The 25,620-nt window shown below is 42.8% G+C and overlaps 1 protein-coding gene across 1 annotated transcript in view; it reads left to right on the top strand.

The window, feature by feature from the left end:
- LOC106588444 (voltage-dependent calcium channel gamma-7 subunit) overlaps positions 1-22,108 on the top strand; it is a 44,996-nt gene extending 22,888 nt beyond the window's left edge. The window contains exons 3-6 of the mRNA XM_014177453.3: positions 10,347-10,436; positions 13,872-14,012; positions 16,485-16,630; positions 17,955-22,108. Of these exons, the coding sequence (XP_014032928.3) occupies positions 10,347-10,436; positions 13,872-14,012; positions 16,485-16,630; positions 17,955-18,446 (869 nt within the window). The 3' untranslated portion in view covers positions 18,447-22,108. The remainder of the gene's footprint in view (positions 1-10,346; positions 10,437-13,871; positions 14,013-16,484; positions 16,631-17,954) is intronic.
- The last annotated feature ends 3,512 nt before the right edge of the window (positions 22,109-25,620 follow it).

Below are 25,620 nucleotides of genomic sequence, written 5' to 3' on the forward strand. Positions count from 1 at the left end.
ACACGGTGCTTGCTCGGTCACTCGTTCCGCACGGTAAGCACGGGGAGTTGGCTCAGGTCTTAAACCCGCCTTAACCAATTTACCCGTGTGCCCGCCCCCAAAATATTTTTTGCCGCTGCCTCTCGGCCTCCTGTTGCTTGCCTAGCCGTTCCTCCCAGTATCGTCGTTCCGCCATCGCTGCCTCTATATCCCATTGTGGACGTCGATACTCCCCAGGCCTTGTCCAGGGTCCTGCCCCATCTAGGATCTCCTCCCAGGTCCACTCCTCTGAGCCATACTGCTTGGTCCCGCTCCTCCTCCTGGAGAGTGCACGCTGCTTGGTCTTCTTGTGGTGGGTAGTCCTGTCCCAGGCGTCAAAGTGAGTAGACCAAGGTGCAGCATGGAATATGTTCATCTTGAGTTTAATGAAGAAAGAATTAACACTTTACAAATAAACAAAAATGACAGCAGACAGTTCGGTCAGGTACTTACAACTAAACGGAAAATAACTACCCACAAAAAACAAAGGAAAAACAGGCTGCCTAAGTATGGCTTCCAATCAGAGACAGCGATATACACCTGCCTCTAATTGGAAACCATACCCGGCCAAACATAGAACACAAAACATAGAATGCCCGCCCACCTATCACACCCTGGCCTAGCTAAACAGAGAAAACACAGCTCTCCTAGGTCAGAGCGTGACACTTATACAATGGGTTAACATTATATATAGTAACCTTAAGTGTAAAATAGTAAATAATGGCTACTTCTCAGTCATTTTTAAACTGTCAAGAGGAGTGAAACAATGTTGTCCACTATCAGCATATCTATCTACTATGGCCATCGAAGTGTTACCTATTAAAATCAGATCCAACAATAATATCAAGGGCCTAGAAATCCAGGAATTAGAAACAAAGGTGTCATTTTACGATGATGATTTATGTTTTCTTTTAGATTCACAATTTGCATCCTTCCACAGCCTTATAGATGATCTAGATACTTTTTCTAACCTCTCTGGATTACAACCAAATGATGATAAGTGTACTATATTATTTATTGGTTCACAAAAAAAATACAACTTTTACATTACCGTGTACTTTACCAATAAAACGGTCTGACGGTAAAGTGGACATACTCGGTTTTCATATCCTGAAAGACAGAAATGATCTCATTACAATACGTTTTAATAGAAAGTTAGCAAAAATAGATTAACTATTGAAGCATTAGACCTCTCACTAAAGGCTTCCATCATTCAAAAGTTATACTTAAATCCGAACAGGTTCTATAGCAGATTAGTAAGAATGTCTCACCCCATGTTCAAGAATGGCCTTTTTCCATTTATTCAGATTACAACCTCTCACATTTGGTTATTTGAAAAAAATCTACAAAATATCGCTATTTTTAAACAAACCATAGAAAGTTGGTTGCAATTTCAGTTTAAAACTTCTTAAGGTTAGGGGGCAGTATTCGGAAGTTCGGATGACTAACGTGCCCAAAGTAAACTGCCTGTTACTCAGGCCCAGAAGCTAAGATATGCATATAATTGGTAGTATTAGATAGAAAACACTCTGAAGTTTCTAAAAAAGTTAAAATAATGTCTGTGAGTATAACAGAACTGATATGGCAGGCGAAAACCCTAGGAGAATCCATCCAGATTTGTTTTTTTTGAGGTCACCACCCATTGAAATGCTTGTCTATGGGAAATTCAAAGGAAATCCTCCCAGATTGCAGTTCCTATGGCTTCCACTAGATGTCAACAGTCTTTAGAAAGGGTTTCAGGCTTGTTTTTTGAAAAATGAATTAGTAGTTGTAGTTTTTCAAGGTGGCTCTCATTTTGACTGTAGTCTTGTGGCGCGCGTGGATGAGGGCGCGCACTTCTTTATTTATCTCCGGTATTGAACGTACTACATTCTGTCTTAAATGTTATCATTTATTTACATACTAGGGTACCTGAGGATTGATTAGAAACGTTGTTTGACTTGTTTGGATGAAGTTTATAGGCAACTTTTGGGATTCCTTTTTATGCAAGTTGAACTAGTGGAACGGGTGTATAACTGAATCAAACGCGGCAAATAAACTGACTTTTTTGGGATATAAAGAAGGACTTTATCGAACAAAACGACCATTTGTTGTGTAGCTGGGACCCTTGAGATTGCAAACAGAGGAAGATCTTCAAAGGTAAGTGATTTATTTTATCTCTATTTCTGACTTTTGTGACGCCTCTGCTGGTTTGGAAAATGTTTTTAATGCTTTTGTATGCGGGGCGCTGTCCTCAGATAATCACATTGGTATGCTTTCGCCGTAAAGCCTTTTTGAAATCTGACAAAGTGGCTGGATTAACAAGAAGTTAAGCTTTTAAATTATGTATGACACTTGTATTTTCATGAATGTTTAATATTACGATTTTTGTATTTTGAATTTCGCGTTCTACAATTTCACCGGATGCTGTCGAGATGGGGCGTTTCAATTAGAGGTTGACCGATTATGATTTTTCAACGCCGATACCGATACCGATTTATTGGAGGACCAAAAAAGCCGATACCAATTAATCTGCCAATTATTTATTTATTTATTTATTTGTAATAATGACAATTACAACAATACTGAATGAACACTTATTTTAACTTAATATAATACATAAATACTATCAATTTAGCCTCAAATAAATAATGAAACATGTTCAATTTGGTTTAAATAATGCAAAAACAAAGAAGAATGTAAAAGTGCAATATGTGCCATGTAAAAAAGCTAATGTTTAAGTTCCTTGCTCAGAACATGAGAACATATGAAAGCTGGTGGTTCCTTTTAACACTTCAATATTTCCAAGTAAGAAGTTTTAGGTTGTAGTTATTATAGGAATTATAGGACTATTTCTCTCTATACGATTTGTATTTCATATGCCTTTGACTATTGGATGTTCTTATAGGCACTTTAGTATTGCCAGTGTAACAGTATAGCTTCTGTCCCTTTCCTCGCTCCTGTCTGGGCTCGAACCCGGAACACATCGACAACTGCCACCCTCGAAGCAGCGTTACCCATGAAGAGCAAGGGGAACAACTACTCCAAGTCTCAGAGCGAGTGACGTTTGAAACGCTATTAGCGCACACCCGCTAACTAGCTAGCCATTTCACATCGGTTACACCAGCCTAATCTTGGGAGTTGATAGGCTTGAAGTCATAAACAGCGCAATGCTTGAAGAATTGCGAAGAGCTGCTGGCAAAACGCACGAAGGTTCTGTTTGAATGAATGCTTACGAGCCTGCTGCTGCCTACCATCGCTCAGTCAGACTGCTCTATCAAATATCAAATCATAGACTTAATTATAACATAATAACACACAGAAATACGAGCCTTTGGTCATTAATATGGTCGAATCCGGAAACTATCATTTCGAAAACGAAACGTTTATTATTTCAGTGAAATACAGAACCGTTCCGTATTTTATCTAATGGGTGGCATCCCAAAGTCTAAATATTCCTGTTACATTGCACAACCTTCAATGTTATGTCATAATTATGTACAATTCTGGCAAATTAATTACGGCCTTTATTAGGAATAAATGGACTTCACACAGTCCGCAATGAGCCAGGCGGCCCAAACTGCTGTATATACCCTGACTGCTTGCACGGAATGCTAGAGAAGTGACACAAATTCATGTTAGCAGGCAATATTAACTAAATATGCAGGTTTAAAAATATATACTTGTGTATTGATTTTAAAGAAAGGCATTGATGTTTATGGTTAGATACATTGGTGCAACGACAGTGCTTTTTTCGCAAATGCGCTTGTTAAATCATCACCCGTTTGTCGAAGTAGGCTGTGATTCGATGAGAAATTAATAGGCACCGCATCGATTATATGCAACGCAGGACACGTTAGATAAACTAGTAATATCATCAACCATGTGTAGTTAACTAGTGATTATGTTAAGATTGATCGTTTTTTACAAGATAAGTTTAATTCTAGCTAGCAACTTACCTTGGCTTCTTGCTGCCCTCGCGTAACGGGTAGTCAGTCTGCCATGCAGGCTCCTTGTGGAGTGCAATGTAAGGCAGGTGGTTAGAGCGTTGGACTAGTAACCGGAAGGTTGCAAAAACGAATCCCCGAATCCCCCTATACAAGGCAGTTAACACCCGTTCCTAGGCCGTCATTGAAAATAAGAATGTGTTCTTAATCTGACTTGCCTAGTTAAATAAAAAAAAGTAATAATAATTTAAATCGGCAAATCGGTGTCCAAAAATACCGATTACCAATTGATATGAAAACTTGAAATCGGCCCTAATTAATAGGCCATTCCGATTAATCGGTCGACCTCTAGTTTCAATATATCCACATAATTTTACTTCCTCATGATGCCATATATTTTGTGAAGTGCACCAGTCCCTCCTGCAGCAATGCACCCCCACAACATGATGTTGCCACCTCCGTGCTTCACGGTTGGGATGGTGTTCTTCGGCTTGCAAGCCCCCTTTTCTTCCAAACATAACAATGGTCATTATGGTGAAACAGTTCTATTTTTGTTTCATCAGACCAGAGGACATTTCTCCAAAAAGTATGATCTTTGTCCCCATGTGAAATTGCAGACCGTAGTCTGGCTTTTTTATGGCGGTTTTGGAGCAGTGGCTTCTTCCTTGCAAAGCGGCCTTTCAGGTTATGTCGATATAGAACTTATTTTACTGTGGATATAGATACTTTTGTACCCGTTTCCTCCAGCATCTTCACAAGGTCCTTTGCTGTTGTTCTGGGATTGATTTGTACTTTTCGCACCAAAGTACGTTCATCTCTAGGAAACAGAACGCGTCTCCTTCCTGAGCGGTATGACGGCTGCGTGGTCCCATGGTGTTTATACTTGCGTACTATTGTTTGTACAGATGAACGTGGTACCTTCAGGCATTTGGAAATTGCTCCCAAGGATGAACCAGACCTGTGGAGACCTACCATTTTATTCTGAAGGCTAGGCTGATTTCTTTTGATTTTCCCATGATGTCAAGCAAAGAGGCACTGAGTTTGAAGGTAGGCCTTGAAATACATATGTCAATTAGCCTATCAGAAGCTTCTAAAGCCATGACATAATTTTCTGGAATTTTCCAAGCTGTTTAAAGACACAGGCAACGTAGTGTATGTAAACTTCTGACACACTAGAATTGTGATACAGTGAATTATAAGTGAAATAATCTGTCTGTAAACAATTGTTGGAAAAATTACTTGTGTCATGCACAAAGTAGATGTCCTAACCGACTTGCCAAAACTATAGTTTGTTAACAAGAAATTTGTGGAATGGTTGAAAAAAAAGTTTTAATGACCCCAACCAAAGCGTATGTAAACTTCCGACTTCAACTGTATCTGATAGGGCTACCTGGACTTAAATAAGATCAATTATAGAAATAGGCGGGGTTTAGCCATAATTATGACTTGATGGCTGTGGCAAATAGCGAAGACCTCCATCAACCGATCTGTCTTGTAGGACGTGGAACTCATCTTAAAATTGTAGTATTCCTGAGCATCCGCTTTTATTTATGTCACTGCGCTCTATGAAATAGGCAGAATAGCTAGCTAAATTATATCACACGTTGTGACGTGATTTAATACTTTGCAATTCAATTTGCGAGGAAATTAAAACAAAGTGGTGGCAACCACATTGGTGGCCATGACTTGATGAGCTGTTTACCCAACTTGTTGCAATTGTAGCTAGCTTACTAAGATAATGGTAAGCTAGCTAGCTCTCTCTACCTTTACTGACTTTTAAACAGCTTGCCTAGTTTGCCCTGAAGTTGTAGACATGCTGCCCCAAAATTAAGAGGGTGTGTTATCAGAAATCAGTCTGTAGATCAGCATGTTTCTTGGTGATCATTAAGTTGGGGTCAGCGAGTGCAGCAGCAGAAGAGCTGACGGGGAGGCTACTGACTCACGACAAATCAGGCAGTGCTAGCTGCTTCTTCAAAATTAATTCATTGGGATATAATAATGTTGCTAAAGTAGCTTGCTAGCTGGCTATTGGAGAAAGCATTTGATGTTCAGCATTGAATGTGTGGACTAGGTTAGCTTCCTATTATTTTCATACGAAGTGACTGGCTTCGAGCAACGTTAGCAAGCTAATGCCATGGACAAATTTAAGTTAGTTGTTGTACACACCTTGTCAAACTCCAGAAATACTGTTCTGTCAAGCACCAAACATCTTAGCTAGATGTACAAATTAGCTATTAAGACTTCCTCAGAAAAAAAAACTCAATTACGGAACAGTTTCTTTTTAGCTTAGAATAATTTGGGCTATTTTAGGGTGAAATAGGATTCATTAGGCAATGTCACCTAGGTAATATCAGACAGGGAAGCGAAGCGAGAGCCCTCTATCTGGCCAAAATACGTCCATGTTAAGCAGATCCTTAATTATTAAGAAGGTGGGGATTTTTTTTGTATGGGGGGCAATGAGAGAGTGTCGAATTTAGTCAAGATGGACATGAATTGCTATTTTGACATGTGAGGCTTGTTTGAACTAATATACACTGCTCAAAAAATAAAGGGAACACTTAAACAACACAATGTAACTCCAAGTCAATCACACTTCTGTGAAATCAAACTGTCCACTTAGGAAGCAACACTGATTGACAATACATTTCACATGCTGTTGTGCAAATGGAATAGACAACAGGTGGAAATTATAGGCAATTAGCAAGACACCCCCAATAAAGGAGTGGTTCTGCAGGTGGGGACCACAGACCACTTCTCAGTTCCTAAGCTTCCTGGCTGATGTTTTGGTCACTTTTGAATGCTGGCGGTGCTTTCACTCTAGTGGTAACATGAGACGGAGTCTACAACCCACACAAGTGGCTCAGGTAGTGCAGCTCATCCAGGATGGCACATCAATGCGAGCTGTGGCAAGAAGGTTTGCTGTGTCTGTCAACGTAGTGTCCAGAGCATGGAGGCCCTACCAGGAGACAGGCCAGTACATCAGGAGACGTGGAGGAGGCCGTAGGAGGGCAACAACCCAGCAGCAGGACCGCTACCTCCGCCTATGTGCAAGGAGGAGCAGGAGGAGCACTGCCAGAGCCCTGCAAAATGACCTCCAGCAGGCCACAAATGTGCATGTGTCTGCTCAAATGGTCAGAAACAGACTCCATGAGGGTGGTATGAGGGCCCGACGTCCACATGTGGGGTTGTGCTTACAGCCCAACACCCTGCAGGACGTTTGGCATTTGCCAGAGAACACCAAGATTGGCAAATTCGCCACTGGCGCCCTGTGCTCTTCACAGATGAAAGCAGGTTCACACTGAGCACATGTGACAGACGTGACAGAGTCTGGAGACGCCGTGGAGAACGTTCCGCTGCCTGAAACATCCTCCAGCATGACCGGTTTGGCGGTGGGTCAGTCATGGTGTGGGGTGGCATTTCTTTGGGGGGCCGCACAGCCCTCCATGTGCTCGCCAGAGGTAGCCTGACTGCCATAAGGTACCGAGATGAGATCCTCAGACCCCTTGTGAGACCATATGCTGGTGCGGTTGGCCCTGGGTTCCTCCTAATGCAAGACAATGCTAGACCTCTTGTGGCTGGAGTGTCAGCAGTTCCTGCAAGAGGAAGGCATTGATGCTATGGACTGGCCCGCCCGTTCCCCAGACCTGAAACCAATTGAGCACATCTGGGACATCATGTCTCGCTCCATCCACCAACGCCACATTGCACCACAGACTGTCCAGGAGTTGGCGGATGCTTTAGTCCAGGTCTGGGAGGAGATCCCTCAGGAGACCATCCGCCACCTCATCAGGAGCATGCCCAGGCGTTGTAGGGAGGTCATACAGGCACGTGGAGGCCACACACACTACTGAGCCTCATTTTGACTTGTTTTAAGGACATTACATCAAAGTTGGATCAGCCTGTAGTGTGGTTTTCCACTTTAATTTTGAGTGTGACTCCAAATCCAGACCTCCATGGGTTGATAAATTGGATTTCCATTGATTATTTTTGTGTGATTTTGTTGTCAGCACATTCAACTATGTAAAGAAAAAAGTATTTAATACGATTATTTCGTTCATTCAGATCTAGGATGTGTTGTTTAAGTGTTCCCTTTATTTTTTTGAGCAGTATACATTTTGTAATGCTTAGGTTGTTACGAGTGTAATGATATAAGTGTGATGCACGTGACATCCCGGCAAACCCTTAATATCAGAGTTGTCCGTCTTGAAATTCAAGAAGGTCTATGCATATTCATGAGATTAGCATCTCACTCTCCATTGAATACAGGCAGTTGACGTCAACACTCCTCATCGACTATTCGCAAAATAATGAAAGTAACGAGGTGTATCCTCCAATCCAAATTTAATAGGCGAGAGCTTGACAGCCTGCCGTTCTGCTTTGTGGACAACAAATTTTTAGAGAGGAGATAAAATCATCTCGTCATTATGTCTATATCACTGCTTATACTTTATAATTTTATGGCAGCCCATTGTAGCCGGATTACCCTTTGCGAGATACGAGACAGATCGAGGAGGGTCTATCTGCGGACTGCAGACTGGGGGGGGGGGGGGGCATGTGGGGCATGGCGTGTAGTGACATTGATTACACACGACACCTACCAAGTAGTGCCATACGAGAGTTGGGTTCAATAGGGTCTGGCTCCAACAGATATGTGTACAAGCTAGCTAGTGTGTACTAGCTAGCTAGCTAGTGTGCATGTAGTGACGTAATCAGTGGAGGATCCTCAGAGGAGGAAGGGGAGGACCATCTTCCAAAATGAAGAAGAAGCAAGAGAGAGAGAGAGAGAGAGAGAGAGAGAGAGAGAGAGATTTAATTTATAAAAAATCGCTTTCAGTTTCACTTGCTTAGTTAGCAAATACAGCTAGCTAGTTTAGCCTACTCAAACACCCTGCTCAAACAGAGGGATGCTATGTTAGCTAGCTGGCTATGACTATCCAACACAACACTGGAACTTTTCAAAATCAAGGTAAGCTTTTGGTTTTACTAATTTAATGCCACCTTGGCCTGCCAGTGTAAGTGCTAAACTGCTTAGTGACTGTACACTGTAACTGTAATGTTAGTGCATCATTGTAACGCGTTAGTTCTATTAGCTATGTTGACAATGATGTCACTTTAGCTAATATGGTAAAAACGATGTAGGCTGTGAGTAGCGGTTATGATATGGTTTGGCTTGGAAATGTTTTTTTGCCTGGTCACATACAGCTGATGTGTTGTGCATTGAATCCCACAAGCAAAGAGAAAAGGTGAAAGGTGTAGAGCGCATAGATGCGAGAAGTAATACAACGTGACTGCTATGAAAGTGAACTGTGTTACGTGTGATCATGGGCGATTCTGTTGAAAAATGTTTCTTAAACGCAAACTCTTGTTTGCAACTGTTAAACTAATAATTACACCCTAAATAAGCTATATGCAGGCTAGAGTGGCGGTATTGAATGTGTCACTGTAGACCTGTCCATGTGTCAATGCCTGTCACCTCACATTTTTCTCTCGACTTGTGTGCACCTACATTGTAAACTTTCATTCATAGGTTAGGTTGTAGAAACCTCATGATGGGTAGAGGGAAAATCTGAGTATCATGTAGTAGCCTTAACCTATCGCTGTTACACTGAACTGCGTGAGTGGAATATGAATGACAGTCATCCAATATGCTGTAATATAAATAAGGCCATGCTCATGAAAAACTAAAATTTTCCTCCCACATCTTAAACGGCACCGACCACCACTGGACATAATGCATGTAGTGACATAATGCATGTAGTGACATAATGCATGTAGTGACATTGTGCATGTAGTGACATAATGCTAATGGACGTCGTACTGTTACAAGTACGCTCAATGGCAATGGGCGTGGGGTGTATTGGGTGCAGCGTGTAGTGGTCGCAGAGTGTAGTTACTGTAGTCCGACGATACATTTTATTTGACAGATCAGTGCAGGCGGAATCGACGCACTATCTGACGTAAGACAATGATTGTTACCCATGACTCAGAGGCATTGAAAGGAACGCTTAAGGTTGAAAGGTACGCTTAAGGAAGAATGTGCACACACACACACACACACACACACACACACACACACACACACACACACACACACACACACACACACACACACACACACACACACACACACACACACACACACACGCACACACACGCTCCTTTAGCCAGAGTTATACTGGTGGCCCTCCAGCAGAATGGCGTTGTTTGCGCTGGTGCCTGGTACATTAGGTGGAAGGTGGAAGATGCTGCTGTCGTGTGGAATGTGGCTTTCCTCGCCGACTGTTCACCTCTGCGCCACTCTGATTAGGTGTCCCGCTCTCTGTCCAAATTCCAGTTTAATGACTTACTCTCTATTCCACCCCAAGTGTCTCTTCTGCTCATCTGTCTCTGTCTCTCTCTCAGGACCTGAAAAGGGGAGATGTGTAGCATCGGAATACTTCACCACTGAAGCTGAGATCGACATCGTGACCGAAAACACTGCGAATATACTAAGTAAGTGACAACAGCGTGCAGGAAAATAACCCCTGCATGTCATTGTGTCATTGCTTTATGCACCTTATGGCTCTATCCAGGAAACATGGTGAGGCAAAATAGTTCCCAACCTCTTTTATTTAAAACCTGTGTTGAACACTGCTGAGGTTCCCTTTTCTTTATTTAACAACTATTTAAATTATTCAAGATATGGAAACTTGGGAAACCTTGTAAACCGTAGAATATTCTGGCTCAAAATTGGACTATATAGACCACAATGGGACCTGACACATCACGACAAAGGACATTACCTTTACTACAGTATATTGCTTTGTACAGCTGGCTGCAGGCATAACAACCTGTAGGGAATGATAAACTGATGCAGGAAATGTGTTCTTGGGAATGAATGTTACTTCATCCTTATTTTATATGATTTCCTTTCTTCGTGATTGACAAGTAAAACAATTGAATTAGAATGGTGGGGGCTAGTATTACATAAAGCATTTATTTTTGTACAAAATTGCTCCCAACCTCAATTCAAGTCAACCTCTGTAACAACTTCATAAAGACTTTATAGTCATGTAAGAAAGGAAGAGAAGAAGATTTTTTTCTGTATAATTCAAGTGTTCACTCATGATATTTTTCATTTTTCTTTTCTGTTCCAAGGCAGGTCAATTAAAAGCAAATGATTATTTACAAAGACGGCCTGGCAGACACTTGGCAACCGCACAGATACATCAGCAGACAGACAGTGGAAATAAAGCAGGAGAGATACCACCATACTACACGTTGAGAGACCTATGGCAACAACTCGACATGGCACAAACACTGTTAAGCGCAGACAACAACAGCACGAGGCACAAAATAGGCAGAGACAAAGCACATCACGACAATAGAGACATCGCAACACTGCATGATAGGAGATCTACGGCAACAGTGCAAAACATTGTAGGACAGGCAATAGCACGAGAAACAAAGTAGGCAGCACGGGTAGCAAAGTATAACAGGAAAACCCAGTTAGAAGAAAAAGTGTCAGACTATAATACAAGTAACATAGCAGTACTGAATAGACAAATAGACGAGGTAACAAATAACTGCAGCGCAAGCAGACAGACATAAAAAAAAGACACGTAGCTTTAGTTATTGGTTTGCGTAGCAGCTAAAACATAACAGTTACAAATCGTTCGTACACTTATATAACAATTTAGACCATTCATGTTTTTTTCTCCAAGTGTTATGTACTGTGCATTCATTTACAGTACCGGTCAAAAGTTTAGACACACCTACTCATTCAAGGGTCTTTCTTTATTTTTACTACTTTCTACATTGTAGAATAATAGTGAAGAAATCAAAACTATGAAATAACACGTATGGAATCATGTAGTAAACAAGAAAAGTATATTTTATATTTGAGATTCTTCAAAGTAGCCACCCTTTGCCTTGATGACAGTTTTGCACACTCTTGGCATTCTCTCAACCAGCTTCACCTGGAATGCTTTTCCAACAGTCTTGAAGGAGTTCCCACATATGCTGAGCACTTCTTGACTGATTTTCCTTCACTCTGCGGTCCAACTCATCCCAAACCATCTCAATTGGGTTGAGGTCAGGTGATTGTGGAGGCCAGGTCATCTGATGCAGCACTCCATCACTCTCTTTCTTGGTAAAATAGCCCTTATAGCCCAAATAGTGTGTTGGGTCTGTTGAAAAACAAATGATAGTCCCACTAAGCGCAAACCAGATAGGATGGTGTATCGCTGCAGAATGCTGTGGTAGCCATGCTGGTTAAGTGTTCCTTGAATTCTAAATAAATCATTGACAGTGTCAACAGAAAAGCCCCCCCCCCCCCCCCCCCCCCCCAAAGGTGCGGACTCCGGCTGCAAAACCTGACTCTATGGGGGACAGGCCGGGTGGGCATCTAGCCTCGGTGGCGGCTCTGGTTCGGGACGTAGACCCCACTCTGCTCGCTGATCCCTCTGCTTCCATGGAACCGGGCCGTGGATCGTCACCAGGGACTTCGGACCGTGGATCGTCGCCGGAGGCTCTGGACTGCCGACTGTCGCTGGAGGCTCTGGACTGCAGACCGTCGCTGGAGACTCTGGACTGCAGACCGTCGCTGGAGACTGGACTGCCGACTGTCGCTGGAGGCTCTGGACTGCAGACCGTCGCAGGAGGCTCCGGACTGCAGACCGTCGCTGGAGGCTCCGGACTGCAGACCTTCTCTGGAGGCTCAGGACTGGGGACCGTCGCTGGAGACTCCAGACTGGGGACCGTCGCTGGAGGCTCCGGACTGGGGACCATCGCTGGAGCCTCCGGACCGGGGACTGTCACTGCAGGCTCCGGACCGGGGACCGTCGCTGCAGGCTCCGGACCGGGCCGTGGAGGCGAACTGGAGGTCTCGAGCGTAGAGCTTGCACAACCCGTCCTGGCTGGATGCTTACTGGGCTGTGAAGGCGCACCGGAGACACCGTGTGCAGAGCCAGCGCAGGATATCCTGGCCGAAGAGACGCACCGGAGACAAGGATCACTGAGCCGGCACAACCCGTCCTGGCTGAATGCCTACTCTAGCCCGGCAAATGCGGGAAGCCGGCAACGAGCGCACCGGGCTGTGAATGCGCACTGGATATACAGTGCGTATTGCCGCATAACACGGTGCCTGAACGGTCACACGCTCCCCACGGTAAGCATGGGGAGTTGGCTCAGGTCTAAACCCTGACTCCGCCAATCTCCCCGTGTGCCCCTCCCCAAATGTATTTTTGGGGCTGCCTCTCGGGCTTCCGTAGTTGCTCTAATTCCTCGTATCGTCGCCGTTCCTCTCTTGCTGCCTCCATCTGCTCCCTTGAACGGCGATACTCCCCAATCCGCGTCCAGGGTCCTTTGCCGTCCAGGATGTCCTCCCATGTCCACTCCTCCTGGCCACGTTGCTTGGTCCGTTTTTGCTGGGATCTTCTGTCACGCTCGATATAAGAATTGTCGGACCAAAGCGCAGCGTGGTATGGTTCCATCATCTTTTATTTGAGAAGTGAAACACACAGAAAACAATAAAGCACCAAAAAAATGAAATGTGAAGCTACGTAGTGCTCGCAGGCAACTACACATAGACAAGATCCCACAATCACAGGTTGGAAAAGGGCTGCCAAGTATGATCCCCAATCAGAGACAACGATAGACAGCTGCCTCTGATTGGGGACCATACCCGGCCAAACAAAGAAACAAGAAAACTAGATTGCCCACCCAAATCACACCCTGACCTGACCAAATAGAGAAATAGAAAGGCTCTCTATGGTCAGGGCGTGACAGTCACAACGTTTTTTTCACTAAACGCGGCTTAATTATCCCAGTGGGACACTGAAACTTGGGTTAAAACGATGTATTTTTTGTGTTGAACTTAACTCTCCCTCCTTATCTCAATATATCTTTCCCTCTTCCGTTTTTCTCTTGACCTGTTTCCTACATCAGAGATGGTACGGACGGCCACACCGTTCCCCATGGTTTCGCTGCTTTTCGTCTTCACCGCCTTCGTCATCAGTAACATCGGACACATCCGGCCCCAGCGCACCATCCTGGCCTTCATCTCTGGAATCTTCTTCATCCTCTCTGGTAAGGTGCCACATAAAAGTTTCCCATTGGCTGTTGTTTTATTGATATTCAATATTCAAGATACTTATTGGTTGATGAAAGCTGCCAATGGTATGTAAAATAGGTTCTGTGTGATCTGGGTCTGGAACCCTCCTGATTGTTTTTTGATTTAGTGGCTTGGCTAACAGTTTATCCTGATCCTCAGTTGTCTATAAGATTACATCAGTTTCTTTTTGGGGGGGTATTGCATGTCTTGCTCACAGATGCTAGCCTAGCATGAGATTCTGCTGACAGAGCAGTTATGTGCCCATCTTGTTCTTATTACTTGTCACTGACCTGCAGCAGTGAACGATTGCACCGTTTCAGGCGCAAATTGAGTACGTTAAGCTTTTCTAGTAGTTAACTCGATGAAAGGTATTTTCTGTTTATTATTTTCTACTGAGCCATTTACTTTATGTTCGTATTCTTATCTTTTATTATTTCTTGTTGTTGTTGTATTGTCGAGACGGAACCTGCAAGTAAGCCTGTCGTTGGACGGTGTAGACCATGCGTATCCTGTACATACGACTTATACAACTTGAAACTGGAAACTTTCTGGGCTGTGAGTTTAGAAAAAAAATATATAAATAAAACTTCAAATATTGTAAAATCACGACAGCTTCAGGTAATGGATCTCAAAAATGACTTGAGAAATCAACTGGACTTGAGAAAATATTCTGTTATTTTGAAGCCATTTCAACAAACTGACAGCTCTCTAGTTTCTCTGCATGACACTGTTCTCAATGTCTGTTCTATAAAAATGTGGTTGCCAAGGAATTCAATTCCATCATAATTTCATAACACAAATGACTAAAAATGTCCTTGCAAACAAAACGTTTTCACATCCCGATTCAGGATCAGCTCTCCATACACCTTCTCCTAACCCAAACCATTCTGAAGAAACAGAATGGACGACGCTTCAAACTGGCTCCGGTGCAGCCTGCCTTTCTTCAGAGAGGGACAGTGTTTTCTAGCACGCCCACGCAGAACGGCTGACTGCTGCTGAGAGGGAAGCAGGCGAGGCGAGGAGCTAGCAGCAGCTAGCCACACAGCTCCCCCTGCTGACCCAGTAAGGGGAAGCCAGGTCACTGGTTCTCAAGAGCTTTGGCCTCTGCTGCTGCTGTTACTGCTGCCTGCTCAAGCCTGCTGTTGTTGTTGTTGTGGTGCTGGTCAGGGTTGATTATGCAGTGGGGCTGTTGTGCTGGTTAATGGTGGAGGAGGATTTTAGGGTCAGAGACAGCAGCAGCCGAGGCTGGCTGGCTGGGGAAAAGCACAGACACATCCTTTAATTAGGTTTTCTTTCTCTTCCACCACTGCTCTTGTCTGTTGTCCTTGTTTATCGCAGATTCACAGGCAGTGGTTGGGATTTGGTTTCCATTTAGTATAATGAGGCTAATTTGTGGTTCAAGAGGAAGTTTTGAGGACCTTATTCGGTTGTTTTCTTGTTGTTTTTTTAATGCGTCAGGGGAAATGTGCTCAAATGTTTGGCCAAACGAGCTCTTTTCCGTGTGAATGCAGAAACATGTAGCAAAAATGGTGGCTTTTGGAAGGCTAACAGAAAACATTTGAGAAACTATGATTTTTTTTGCAGTGGGTGACAGTAATTTAGCTAGTCTAGTGTAATACAGCCATGGTAGTAGTAGTAGTAGCAATGGATGGTCATTTGCAGTGTATGTAATCACATTTTACCATTTATAATTTATGATTCTTGTTTTCATAAAATAATGTTCTCATAAAAGAACAAGAACAATGGGTTTTCCTCAAAGCTCCTGTCTGTATCATATGCCCTTTGAGTAGACTACTGAAATTGGCTCAAAATATGGTGTTTTTGATCCCATTCCAGCGGTGTGACTATAGGCCACATACTGTCCCACTTTCCAGCTGTCTCACCCTTTATGTCAAGAGGATCTATTTGGATGCCAAGGCAACAAGCAGTCAGAGATGTACTCATATAAACATTCCACCTCTCTTTTCATCTCCAACTGTCTCCCTCCATCTTGCCCACTGTGTATCCTCCTGTCTCCAAATCTCTCTCTCGCTCTCCCTACCACCCACCCTCCCCTTCATGTTCACACTCTCTGACCCATTCCCCCATCCACTCTTGCCCCTGGCGTTTGTCCCTTCCTCTCTCTTTCCTCTACCCTTTTCTCCCTCTCTCATTCTAATTTACGATACCCTTTCTCTCTCGCTCACTGTTTCATATAATCTTCCCAACCCTGTACACTCCTTCTCTCCATTCTCTTTCTCCTCTTCCCCTCTCACCCTCCACTGGCTCGCCTCTTCTTCCCTCCTCCTTTCTCTCCCCTCCTCTCTCCCACTCTCCATTCCACCTTTCTCTCTTCCATCTACTCCTACCCATGTCTTTCTCTGCTTCTATGCCTCTCCACTGCCCCTCTCTCCCCCGTTTCCCTCCCTCTCTTTTTCTCTCCATCACCCTCCTCTCCCACTTCTCAGGGCTGAGCCTGGTGGTGGGCCTGGTCCTCTACATCAGCAGCATCAACGACGAGGTGATGAACCGGCCGCGTGAGCCCGAGCACTTCTTCCACTACCACTACGGCTGGTCCTTCGCCTTCGCTGCCAGCTCCTTCCTCCTCAAAGAGGTCAGCACACCCGTTCGCCTGCTAGCGTAGCGCCCGACCCCTAACTACTAACCTCTGCTAACTGCTAACCAACGTCTAGCGCAGTACTTCACTGTTAGGATCCCCCCCCTACCCCCCCCCCCCCCCCCCCCATCTCGCGTCAATATTCATAAATGTTAATAGCGCACACTTTAGGGTGACAGCTCTGTCGCAGCGGCAGCTTAAAACGCCACTGTCGTCACATGAATATACAGTTCGCTAGAGGGCTTTTCTTTTTCTCCAGCCCCTCTGCGGCGGCAGGAGGAAGAGGAGAGGGAATAGCGCTTGGCGCCAGCGCCGATGTGTTCAAGTTTCAAGGATGTTGTACCAAGATGTCGGCCATGAATAGTGGATGAGGTGTAAATGTTTGGCGCAACATGAATGCATTTTTGATAATGAGTTATTACACAGAGGAGCGGTTTGGTTGAGTCTGAGAATTATTGTCTCTTCAGTGCATTGCAGGGTAGGTTGCTAAGACACTAAGAGGTTTGTGCATCATATAATATATTCCACAGTTGAAAATAACGCATGCATGTAATATTATTAAAATGTTTCATATTTTTATATTGATTCAAAAAAATATATAGAGATCTTTCAGGATGCTATATTACATCCTGTTGTATTGAGGGGTATTGTGCTTTATTAAAGGCCCAGTGCAGTCAAAAATGAGATGTTCATGTGTTATATATATATATTTCCACATTGTGAGGTTGGAATAATACTGTTAAATTGTGAAAATTATTACAATGCCCTTTTACTGTAAGGGCTGTATGAAAAGACCGCATGCAATTTCAGCCTGTTTGGGTGGGATGGAGTTTTGGCCTGCCTGGTGACATCACTAGGTGATAAATGAGTTAATAGACCAATCAGAAAGAAAGTTGTTCTCAGTTTTCCCCTCCCCACTCAGACCACTCCCAGACAGTCCTAGCAAAATTGTTGCTTGAGAAATGGCTCTTTGCTTAGAAGCAATTGTTCTTTCTTTTTGTAACATTTTAATTGAAAACAATCACAGTAAGTTACTTAATTGTTACCCACAAATTATTTGATATTGAGATAAAAATGGCTGCATTGGACCTTTAAATGTTCCAGTATTTATTGTATTTCATGGCCTAGTACTGTATGTCATTTTTATATAATATGATTTATTTTTAGTTAGACTTCTTTTTGCTGTGGTTCAGTGTGCCTGATGTATGTATGATGGCCCAATGTGTCACTTATGACTTCTTTATGATGGTGTCTCAGTTTCAAGTCATGCATTAATATGAGTCATGGTATCTCATAGTGTGCATGCGCTGCTCTCTCCCAGGGGGCTGGGGTGATGTCAGTGTACCTCTTCATGAAGCGCTACGCCGAGGAGGAGATGTACCGGCCCCACCCATCCCTCTACCGCCCCCGCCTGTCCGAGTGCAGCGACTACAGCGGCCAATACCTTCACCCCGAGTCGTGGCCTCCTCCAAAGAGGGGCCGCAGCGCGTCTGAAGTCTCCAGCGACATCTCCATACAGCTGAACCAGACGCCCCCGCCCCCGCCGCCCAAGGGCAGCTCCATGCAGCAGCAGCAGCAGCAGCAGGCCCCGTCCTCTGGCCCCTCATCGGGCGCCAGCTACCAGCAGTCCTCCTCCTCCTCCTCCTACCCCCACCACTCCATGTCCTCCCACCCCCTCCACTCCAGCCACCACACCATGTCCTCTCACCCCAGCGGGCCCCCTCCCCAGTCCATGCCCATGGCCATGCCCCCCTCTGCCCAGCCCCCTCCCCGATACCACCAACACATGCACATGAGTGCCTCGCCATGCTAGAAGGGGGGAGTAAGGGATGAGGGAGGGAGGGGAGGGGAGGGGGGGATAGACAGAGCAGGGGTTGGCTCTGTCGTAGGTCCAACACACAGAGACAGATGCAAACACACACACACACACGTGCACACACAGAAGTGTGGGAGGAGAGATGGACGAGGGGAGGAAGGAAGGATATTTAGGAGATCAAGAAAAAGAAGGGAATGAACGAAGGAAAGAAAACGAGATGGGTGGAGGATGATTCACAATTGATGCTGTGCTTAAGATGAAGACAGATATTTTAAACGAGGGAGAGAGAGAGGGAGGGATATGATCATTATTTACACACTAAGAAAAAGAGGGAGGAGGAGAGGTGAGGGGGTCTATAAGAAAGGGTGCTGCTGTTTCAGAAGAAAAAGAATACGATGCATTTCAAGCACTAACACACACAAGAATCAAGAACAAATTGTATATGCATAGAGATTTATACTTAAACTGTATAGACATTTTTCTTTCTCTAAGTCCTGGAAAAACAAATGTTGAAATCTTAACCATGTTTGTCTTTCATGAGATGTGTATTCCTGTATGATTAGTTCTATCATTTTATTCATCGTTTGTATTTGAGAGGCAAGAATTGTGGGTACGAGGACGGAAATCTGAGACATCTGAAGATCATTCAAGAAGGTTCTGTGACTTAACTGTACATACTGTAACATCTCAGATTCCCCTCTGCAGTAGCATTCTTGTACTACCCTTACACTCTTGGAAAAAAGGGTTGCCAAATGTTTCTTCGGCTGTCCCCATAGGACAACCCATTTTGGTTCCAGGTAGAACCCTTTTTGGTTCCAGGTATAACTATTTTGGGTTCCATGTAGAATCCTCTGTGAAAAGGGTTCTACATGGATTCTAGAAGGTTCTACCTGGAACCAAAAGGGTTCTACCTGGAACGAAAAAGGGTTCTTCTCCAATGGGGACAGCCGAAAAACCCCTGTAGGTGCTAGATAGCATATTTTTTGTTGTTGTGTGTATAAATGTCCAGGTCATAGGCTTCAGCATCCATAAAAAAAACACTTGAATTGTTGTTTTATGTTTTTGACTAAAATGTCATGGTAACAAAGAAAATCCATAACTTTCCATCATTTAGAAATATTTACGACTGAGAATATAAAAAAAATCACCCATTTTACTACGAAGAATGAGAGCCTATTTGCAGATTCCATGAGACCTATGATCCTCCTTTGATTGCTAATTAGCTCGAGTGTTCATATTCTGTAGCACATGGCTGCTTACCGGTAGAGTATCTTCCTTCTATTCATAGTTACCAAAAGAGCTTTCCATACAGCGATGGAGTAGATTGATGAAGTAAAGACTGTGTTTGTTTTGAAATGTTTACTTTTCTCCTTCTGACTGTGACTGGGTGTATATAATACATGCTGCCTATGTAGCCTACCTACTGCACTACATGTTTACATTCTATTCTGATGTTTATTGGTATCCTTATACTAAATGCAACACACACACACACACACACACAAACCAGCTGCCACAGTCCTGCTATAACTACAATTACTACTACTACTACTATTTCTACTACTAATATCAAAAGAAAGATTGTGACCATTATCATTATCTATGTTTATAAACATCTGTATTATAATAATGTAAGTAAATGCAACTATATATGAACCTATAATAAAACCATAGAGGATGTGAGAGAAAGAAAGTGAGAGGTTGATAAGAGTTTAACAATGTCTAATATAAAGCACAGAAATAAACACTGAGTGTACCAAACATTAGAAAGGCCTCCTCCCTCCTCAATTCGTCGGGGCATGGACTCTACAAGGCGTCGAAAGCGTTCCCCAGGGATGCTGACCCATCTTGACTCCATTGCTTCCCACAGTTGGGTCTAGTTGTCTAGATGTCCTTTGGGTGGTGGACCATTCTTGATACACACAGGAAATTGTCGAACGTGGGATAACCCTACTACCATACCCCGTTCAAAGGCACATACAGTACATATTTTGTCTTGCCCGTTCAACCTCTGAATGGCACACATACACAATCTGTGCCTCAATTATCTCAAGGCTTAAAAATCCTCCTTTAATCTGTCTCCTCCCTTTATCTACACTGATTGAAGTTGATTTAACAAGTGATAATCAATAAAGGATTATCGCTTTCACCTGGATTCACCTGGTCAGTCTATGTCATGGAAAGAGCAGGTATTCTTAATGTTTTGTATACTCAGTGAATTTCACAATAGCGTCCATTAGTGAATTAAGGTCTAAACGAGAGCAAAACATGACCAATGGGTCTCTGTAGCACCACCTAGTGCTTTTGTTGTGAGTCTGATTGCTCTACATCGAGGTTGAACTTTGCCTTTTGTGTCATGACATGCTCATTTTTCTAGCGAACCGATAGCAATTCCTGACTTGGGGGATAGAAGAACGACTTATAACAAAGTCTTGCAATATCTACCTACAAATAGTGAACTAATTCCAGATCAATGTACATTCATTTCAATTTGAGACATTGAATTGCATTCCAATTGTTTTCCTAATATGATGTGGTTGTTTTTCCGAATTCCAGATCTTTTCATCAGAAAACTTGATCAAATGTTTTTTAATATCTATATTGTTTTTTATGTAGCAGATGCACATACACATGTGATGAGTGGTAGCATTTGTTTGTTTGGGACCCAGGACAGCGATGTACAGCCTATAATATAGTATAGAGTAAAATATATGAATGCATTATCAAACAGGACTGGCTCCTGCTGGAGGGAAAATTATAACAAAATAATATTTGTAGCTTCTTCTATAATCATATTAGGTAGAATAGTATAGTGGTGTAGTTTTATTAACTCTATAGTGTGAAATATAGTAGGCCTATTATGATTTGGTGTGAGAGGTTGATTAAGAGAGAGAGAGAGAGCGAGAGAGCGAGAGAGAGAGGTGAAAGGGGTAGCTATAAGAATTGTATAACATTTTATGTTGTCAATGAAGTATTATCCTCTGTTGTTTTTCCTCATTATACTACTCTGCTAAATTGAGGTTTCCTTTCAGAGAGCCATGTCTTGACTAGACCGTGAATGTTATTGAAGTTGAGGACGATTGTGGTTTTCTGTAGCTAAAGTGAGATTAATTGATTTCCTCAAGCTCCTTTTATTGCTTTCACTTGTTTCTCCTCTTGCTTCCCAACCCCGGTATCCTACCTTTTGAACTTTATTGATCATTTGTCTTGGTTTGTCTCTCAAATCCCCATTAATGTAATGTGGGGCAGACTTGTTCTACCTGTCTCTTCTCTTTGCAGGCCTCGTTTTTCACTCATTCTCGATTTCTTTCCTCTTTTGTGAAGGCGCTTTCTTAGAACCTGTCTTTGAGCTTATTAAAATGAACTGTGCCTAACAACAGTAGCAGAGATCAAAGCTATTAATTATTATTAAGATTATTATATAATTCTTATTGTTGTTACTGTTATTATTAGTGTAAATATATTACCCATATTTACCACAAAATCAACGATTTAATGGTAATAATGACAATAATGACATTTTCTTTTTGCTAAGCAATGCACTAATGAATCTGAAGAGATTGTTCATACCTGAGATACTATTTGTTTTTGGATCGATGCCTGGGGGTTGCTGACTAACGTCATTGTTCTACAACTAATGAATAAATCCTAGAGGTAAATCTGTGTGTGCTTAATGTTTGTGGTCAGATGTCTGTCGCACACAATCGCACACCCACAATCACACACGCACGCACGCACGCACACACACACACACACGCACACACGCACACAAACACACACAAACACACCTACCGCTGATGTCAGGACCTTTTAGAGCTGAAAAGATCAACATGGCTGAACTATATGGAGATGAAATCCTGTTTGCACACTGGTGTAGAGAATGAATAGCAGGACTGGAAACTGACATACTCAGTATCTTGGTAATGCCCCCTGCTATTGTGGTTTAATCCAAAGCTCTGCTTATTTAAAGCCATAAGAAATGTAGCAGTTCCAAGTGTGTGTGTGTGTGTGTGTGTGTGTGTGTGTGTGTGTGTGTGTGTGTGTGTGTGTGTGTGTGTGTGTGTGTGTGTGTGTGTGTGTAATGGTGTTAATGGGTGTTACGATGTTTTGCGTGTGCGTGTGTGTGTGTGTACTGTGTGTACTGTGTGTACTGTGTGGACCAGAAGTCTCCACAAGAATAGTAACAAACAAAAATTTGACCAACTGGGGACAACGAGATCAAATGTTTTGTTTGTCCCCACGAGATCAAATGCTATTTCTAGGGGGTTTAGGGTTAAGGTTAGAATTAGTGTTAGGGTTAGAATTATGTTTAGGGTTAGGAGCTAGTGTTAGGTTTAGGGTTAAGGTTACGTTTTTGGGTTAAGGTTAGGGTTAGGATTAGGGTAAGAGTACAGTTTAGGGTTAGGAAAAATAGAATTTTGAATGGGACTGAATTGTGGGTCCCCACAAGGTTAGCTGTACAAGACTGTGTGTGTGTGTGTACAGCGGTGGAGTTCGTGATTTGGAGGCCCCAGGCCGAGGCCAGTCTGAGGCCCCCATGGGTTTTATAGTAAAGATGTAATTTAAGAATGTATTACCTTTTAATGTTCCATGAACACAACCAGTCGTGACGTTTTCATCTGATTGTCAAATCACTACAAAGAGTAGGTTACCTTCGCACGGTCATCCAAAATAATTCCAGCATCCGAACAGTGCACTTTGCACCCGCCAACTTTCCTTTAATTCACATGGCTGAAACGATCTCACGGAGAAAGCATCCGAGCGAGTGAAGGCCATACTCTTTTTGGCCAGACAGCGTCAGATACATTGGCTACATATAGTAAGACACAGGGGCGCTATTTCACTCGCTCGGACGCTTTCTCCGTGAGATTGTTTCAGCCATGCGAATTGAAGGAAAGTTGGTGGGTGCACAGTGCACTTTTCGGATGCTGGCATAATTTTTTTTTTTTATTATGACCAGCTCACAAGTCCACTTGTGTGTGTGTGTGATGGGAGAGTACAGATTACACATTACCTATATAGAATCACCTTTGGATATACTGGAAATACAAAGGAAAGCCATTAAAGTTTGCAGTGAACAGCTATTTCAGGCTCGTAATATGTTTTATGCCCATACAAATCTAATTCAAATTCTATGAGTAGGCTTACTAAGACCGTAGGGTGAATTCAATGCATTGTCACAATTAAGTGTTCATACCCGCGCAACTAGAAATCCCTGCCTTAGCATGTTTCTGTTAGCTGATACATCGTGACAAAATACACCATATTACCAAGGATTGTTCTATCTGTGATATTAACAGTGGTGACCTGTTTAGCAAAAAAAGAGTGTGCAAAGCTGTCATCAAGGCAAAGGGTGGCTACTTTGAAGAATCTCAAATATAAAATGTATTTTGATTTGTTTAGCACTATTTTGGTTACTACATGAGTTGAATGAGTAGGTGTGTCCAAACTTTTGATTGGTACTGTATATATGTTTTTGTTGTTGCCTGTTTTGCATGTTATTTTGGCATTAATACGTGTCACATATCAGTTTCCAAACAAGGCAAAAAAAATCATCATTGAGTTAATAAAGCTGCATACAAACATGGTCTCTTTTTTGTTTTCTTGAGTAAGGCAGCTCCAAAATGCAGGTGTTTCAGCCTAGCTCAGTTTTTTCTGTGGCGGTGGGGCAGCCAGCAAAAAATACAGAGTGTATGGGTTGGTAATGCTCTCTAGTTGCGCCATGATTGGCTTAGTGTTCTGTCACTCATGGGACACTACATGACCGCAAAATCTACAGGGAAAATTCAAGTCCCGTGGGTGCTGCCATAGAGTTACATTAGAAGTGCCCAGATAAAATGAAGTCAAATCATGTTATATCTACTGTTGCTTTAATTGGACTGATCATGTCAACATCATACTTTCAAAATCTAAGCTTGCAAACTAGACAAGCAGTTGTCATCATGCATCACGTCAACAATCTACTGGCAAATCCTTTTCAATCCATATGAACAGAAATGATAAAGAAAACGTATTGGTGCTCATCAGCCATTGGACATAAACATTACACAGGAAGTTGGAAATCACATATTCAACAATGAGTGGTTTGGAAGGAATCAGTGGCTAACAGCAAGCGTTGCAAAGCAATCACTAGCCTGCTATTCAAGGGAATGGGTGTGTGGTCCAGGTCTGGGTTTAAAGGTTTCTTTTCCAAGCTTAAAAAGATAAACATTCAACACCATGGGCCAGAAAAAGTTGAATACATTGGCCATGCTGTCAATCCAGCATGATTTATTCCTCGTTCAAAACAACTGGAGACTTGGAACTAGGAAATCTCCGACTTCAGTGAGTTCTGAAAAAAATGTACTCTGAAAAAAATTAGCTTTGACTGGGAAAATTTGCTTTGAACGGTCATCCAATTCGGAATTACAACTTGGGATATCGGGCCTCTTTCTAGAGCTCCGACCTGAAGATCACTGATGTCGTGATTTGACCTTGTTTTTTTCCGAGTTCCCAGTTGTTCTGAAAGCATCATAAATCCAGAGAATGCCAGACTTAGATAACAAAGTTTGATGACAAACATGGCCCACAAGAACAGCCGAGCCACCTTCCAGTTCAAGTGAGCACAGCACAACAAGGTGTGTCCAAAAATGTCTTGTATGCTGCTGCATAAATTATGTAACATGCCAGGGAGATATGTATACTGTAACTAAGAACGTAATACACAGTGTATTTTGTGTAGTAAGCTGTTAGTAGCCCATGTGCCTCACTGTAATAATTTGGTCCCTTTCACCCTCATAACTTCGCCTACTGTTGGGGAATTATTTTGTAGTACTATTAAAACTCTTTATATGAATGGGAACAGTTCCATTAAATTAAAGCATGGCACTTCTCCTAGATTTGATTTGAAAAGAGGAATTAGGCAAGGTTGCCCAAGTTCGCCTTACCGCTTCCTGCTTGCAACCCAACTTCTTACAAGTTTTGTTAAATCCAGCGATATAAAAGGGATCTCTATTGCTGACAGATATTATCATAAGTCAGCTTGCAGATGACACCACTCTCTTTTTGAAAGATGCTGACCAGACTCCTAGAGCAGTCGATGTGATAAATATTTTCTGGTCTTTGCCTAAACTTATAAAATGTATTAAACTAAACTAAACTTATTAAAGTGTGAATTGTTTGCGGTTAAAGA

Source organism: Salmo salar, chromosome 27 (assembly GCF_965601325.2).
Source record: "Salmo salar chromosome 27, fSalSal1, whole genome shotgun sequence".
Classification (NCBI taxonomy): domain Eukaryota; kingdom Metazoa; phylum Chordata; class Actinopteri; order Salmoniformes; family Salmonidae; genus Salmo; species Salmo salar.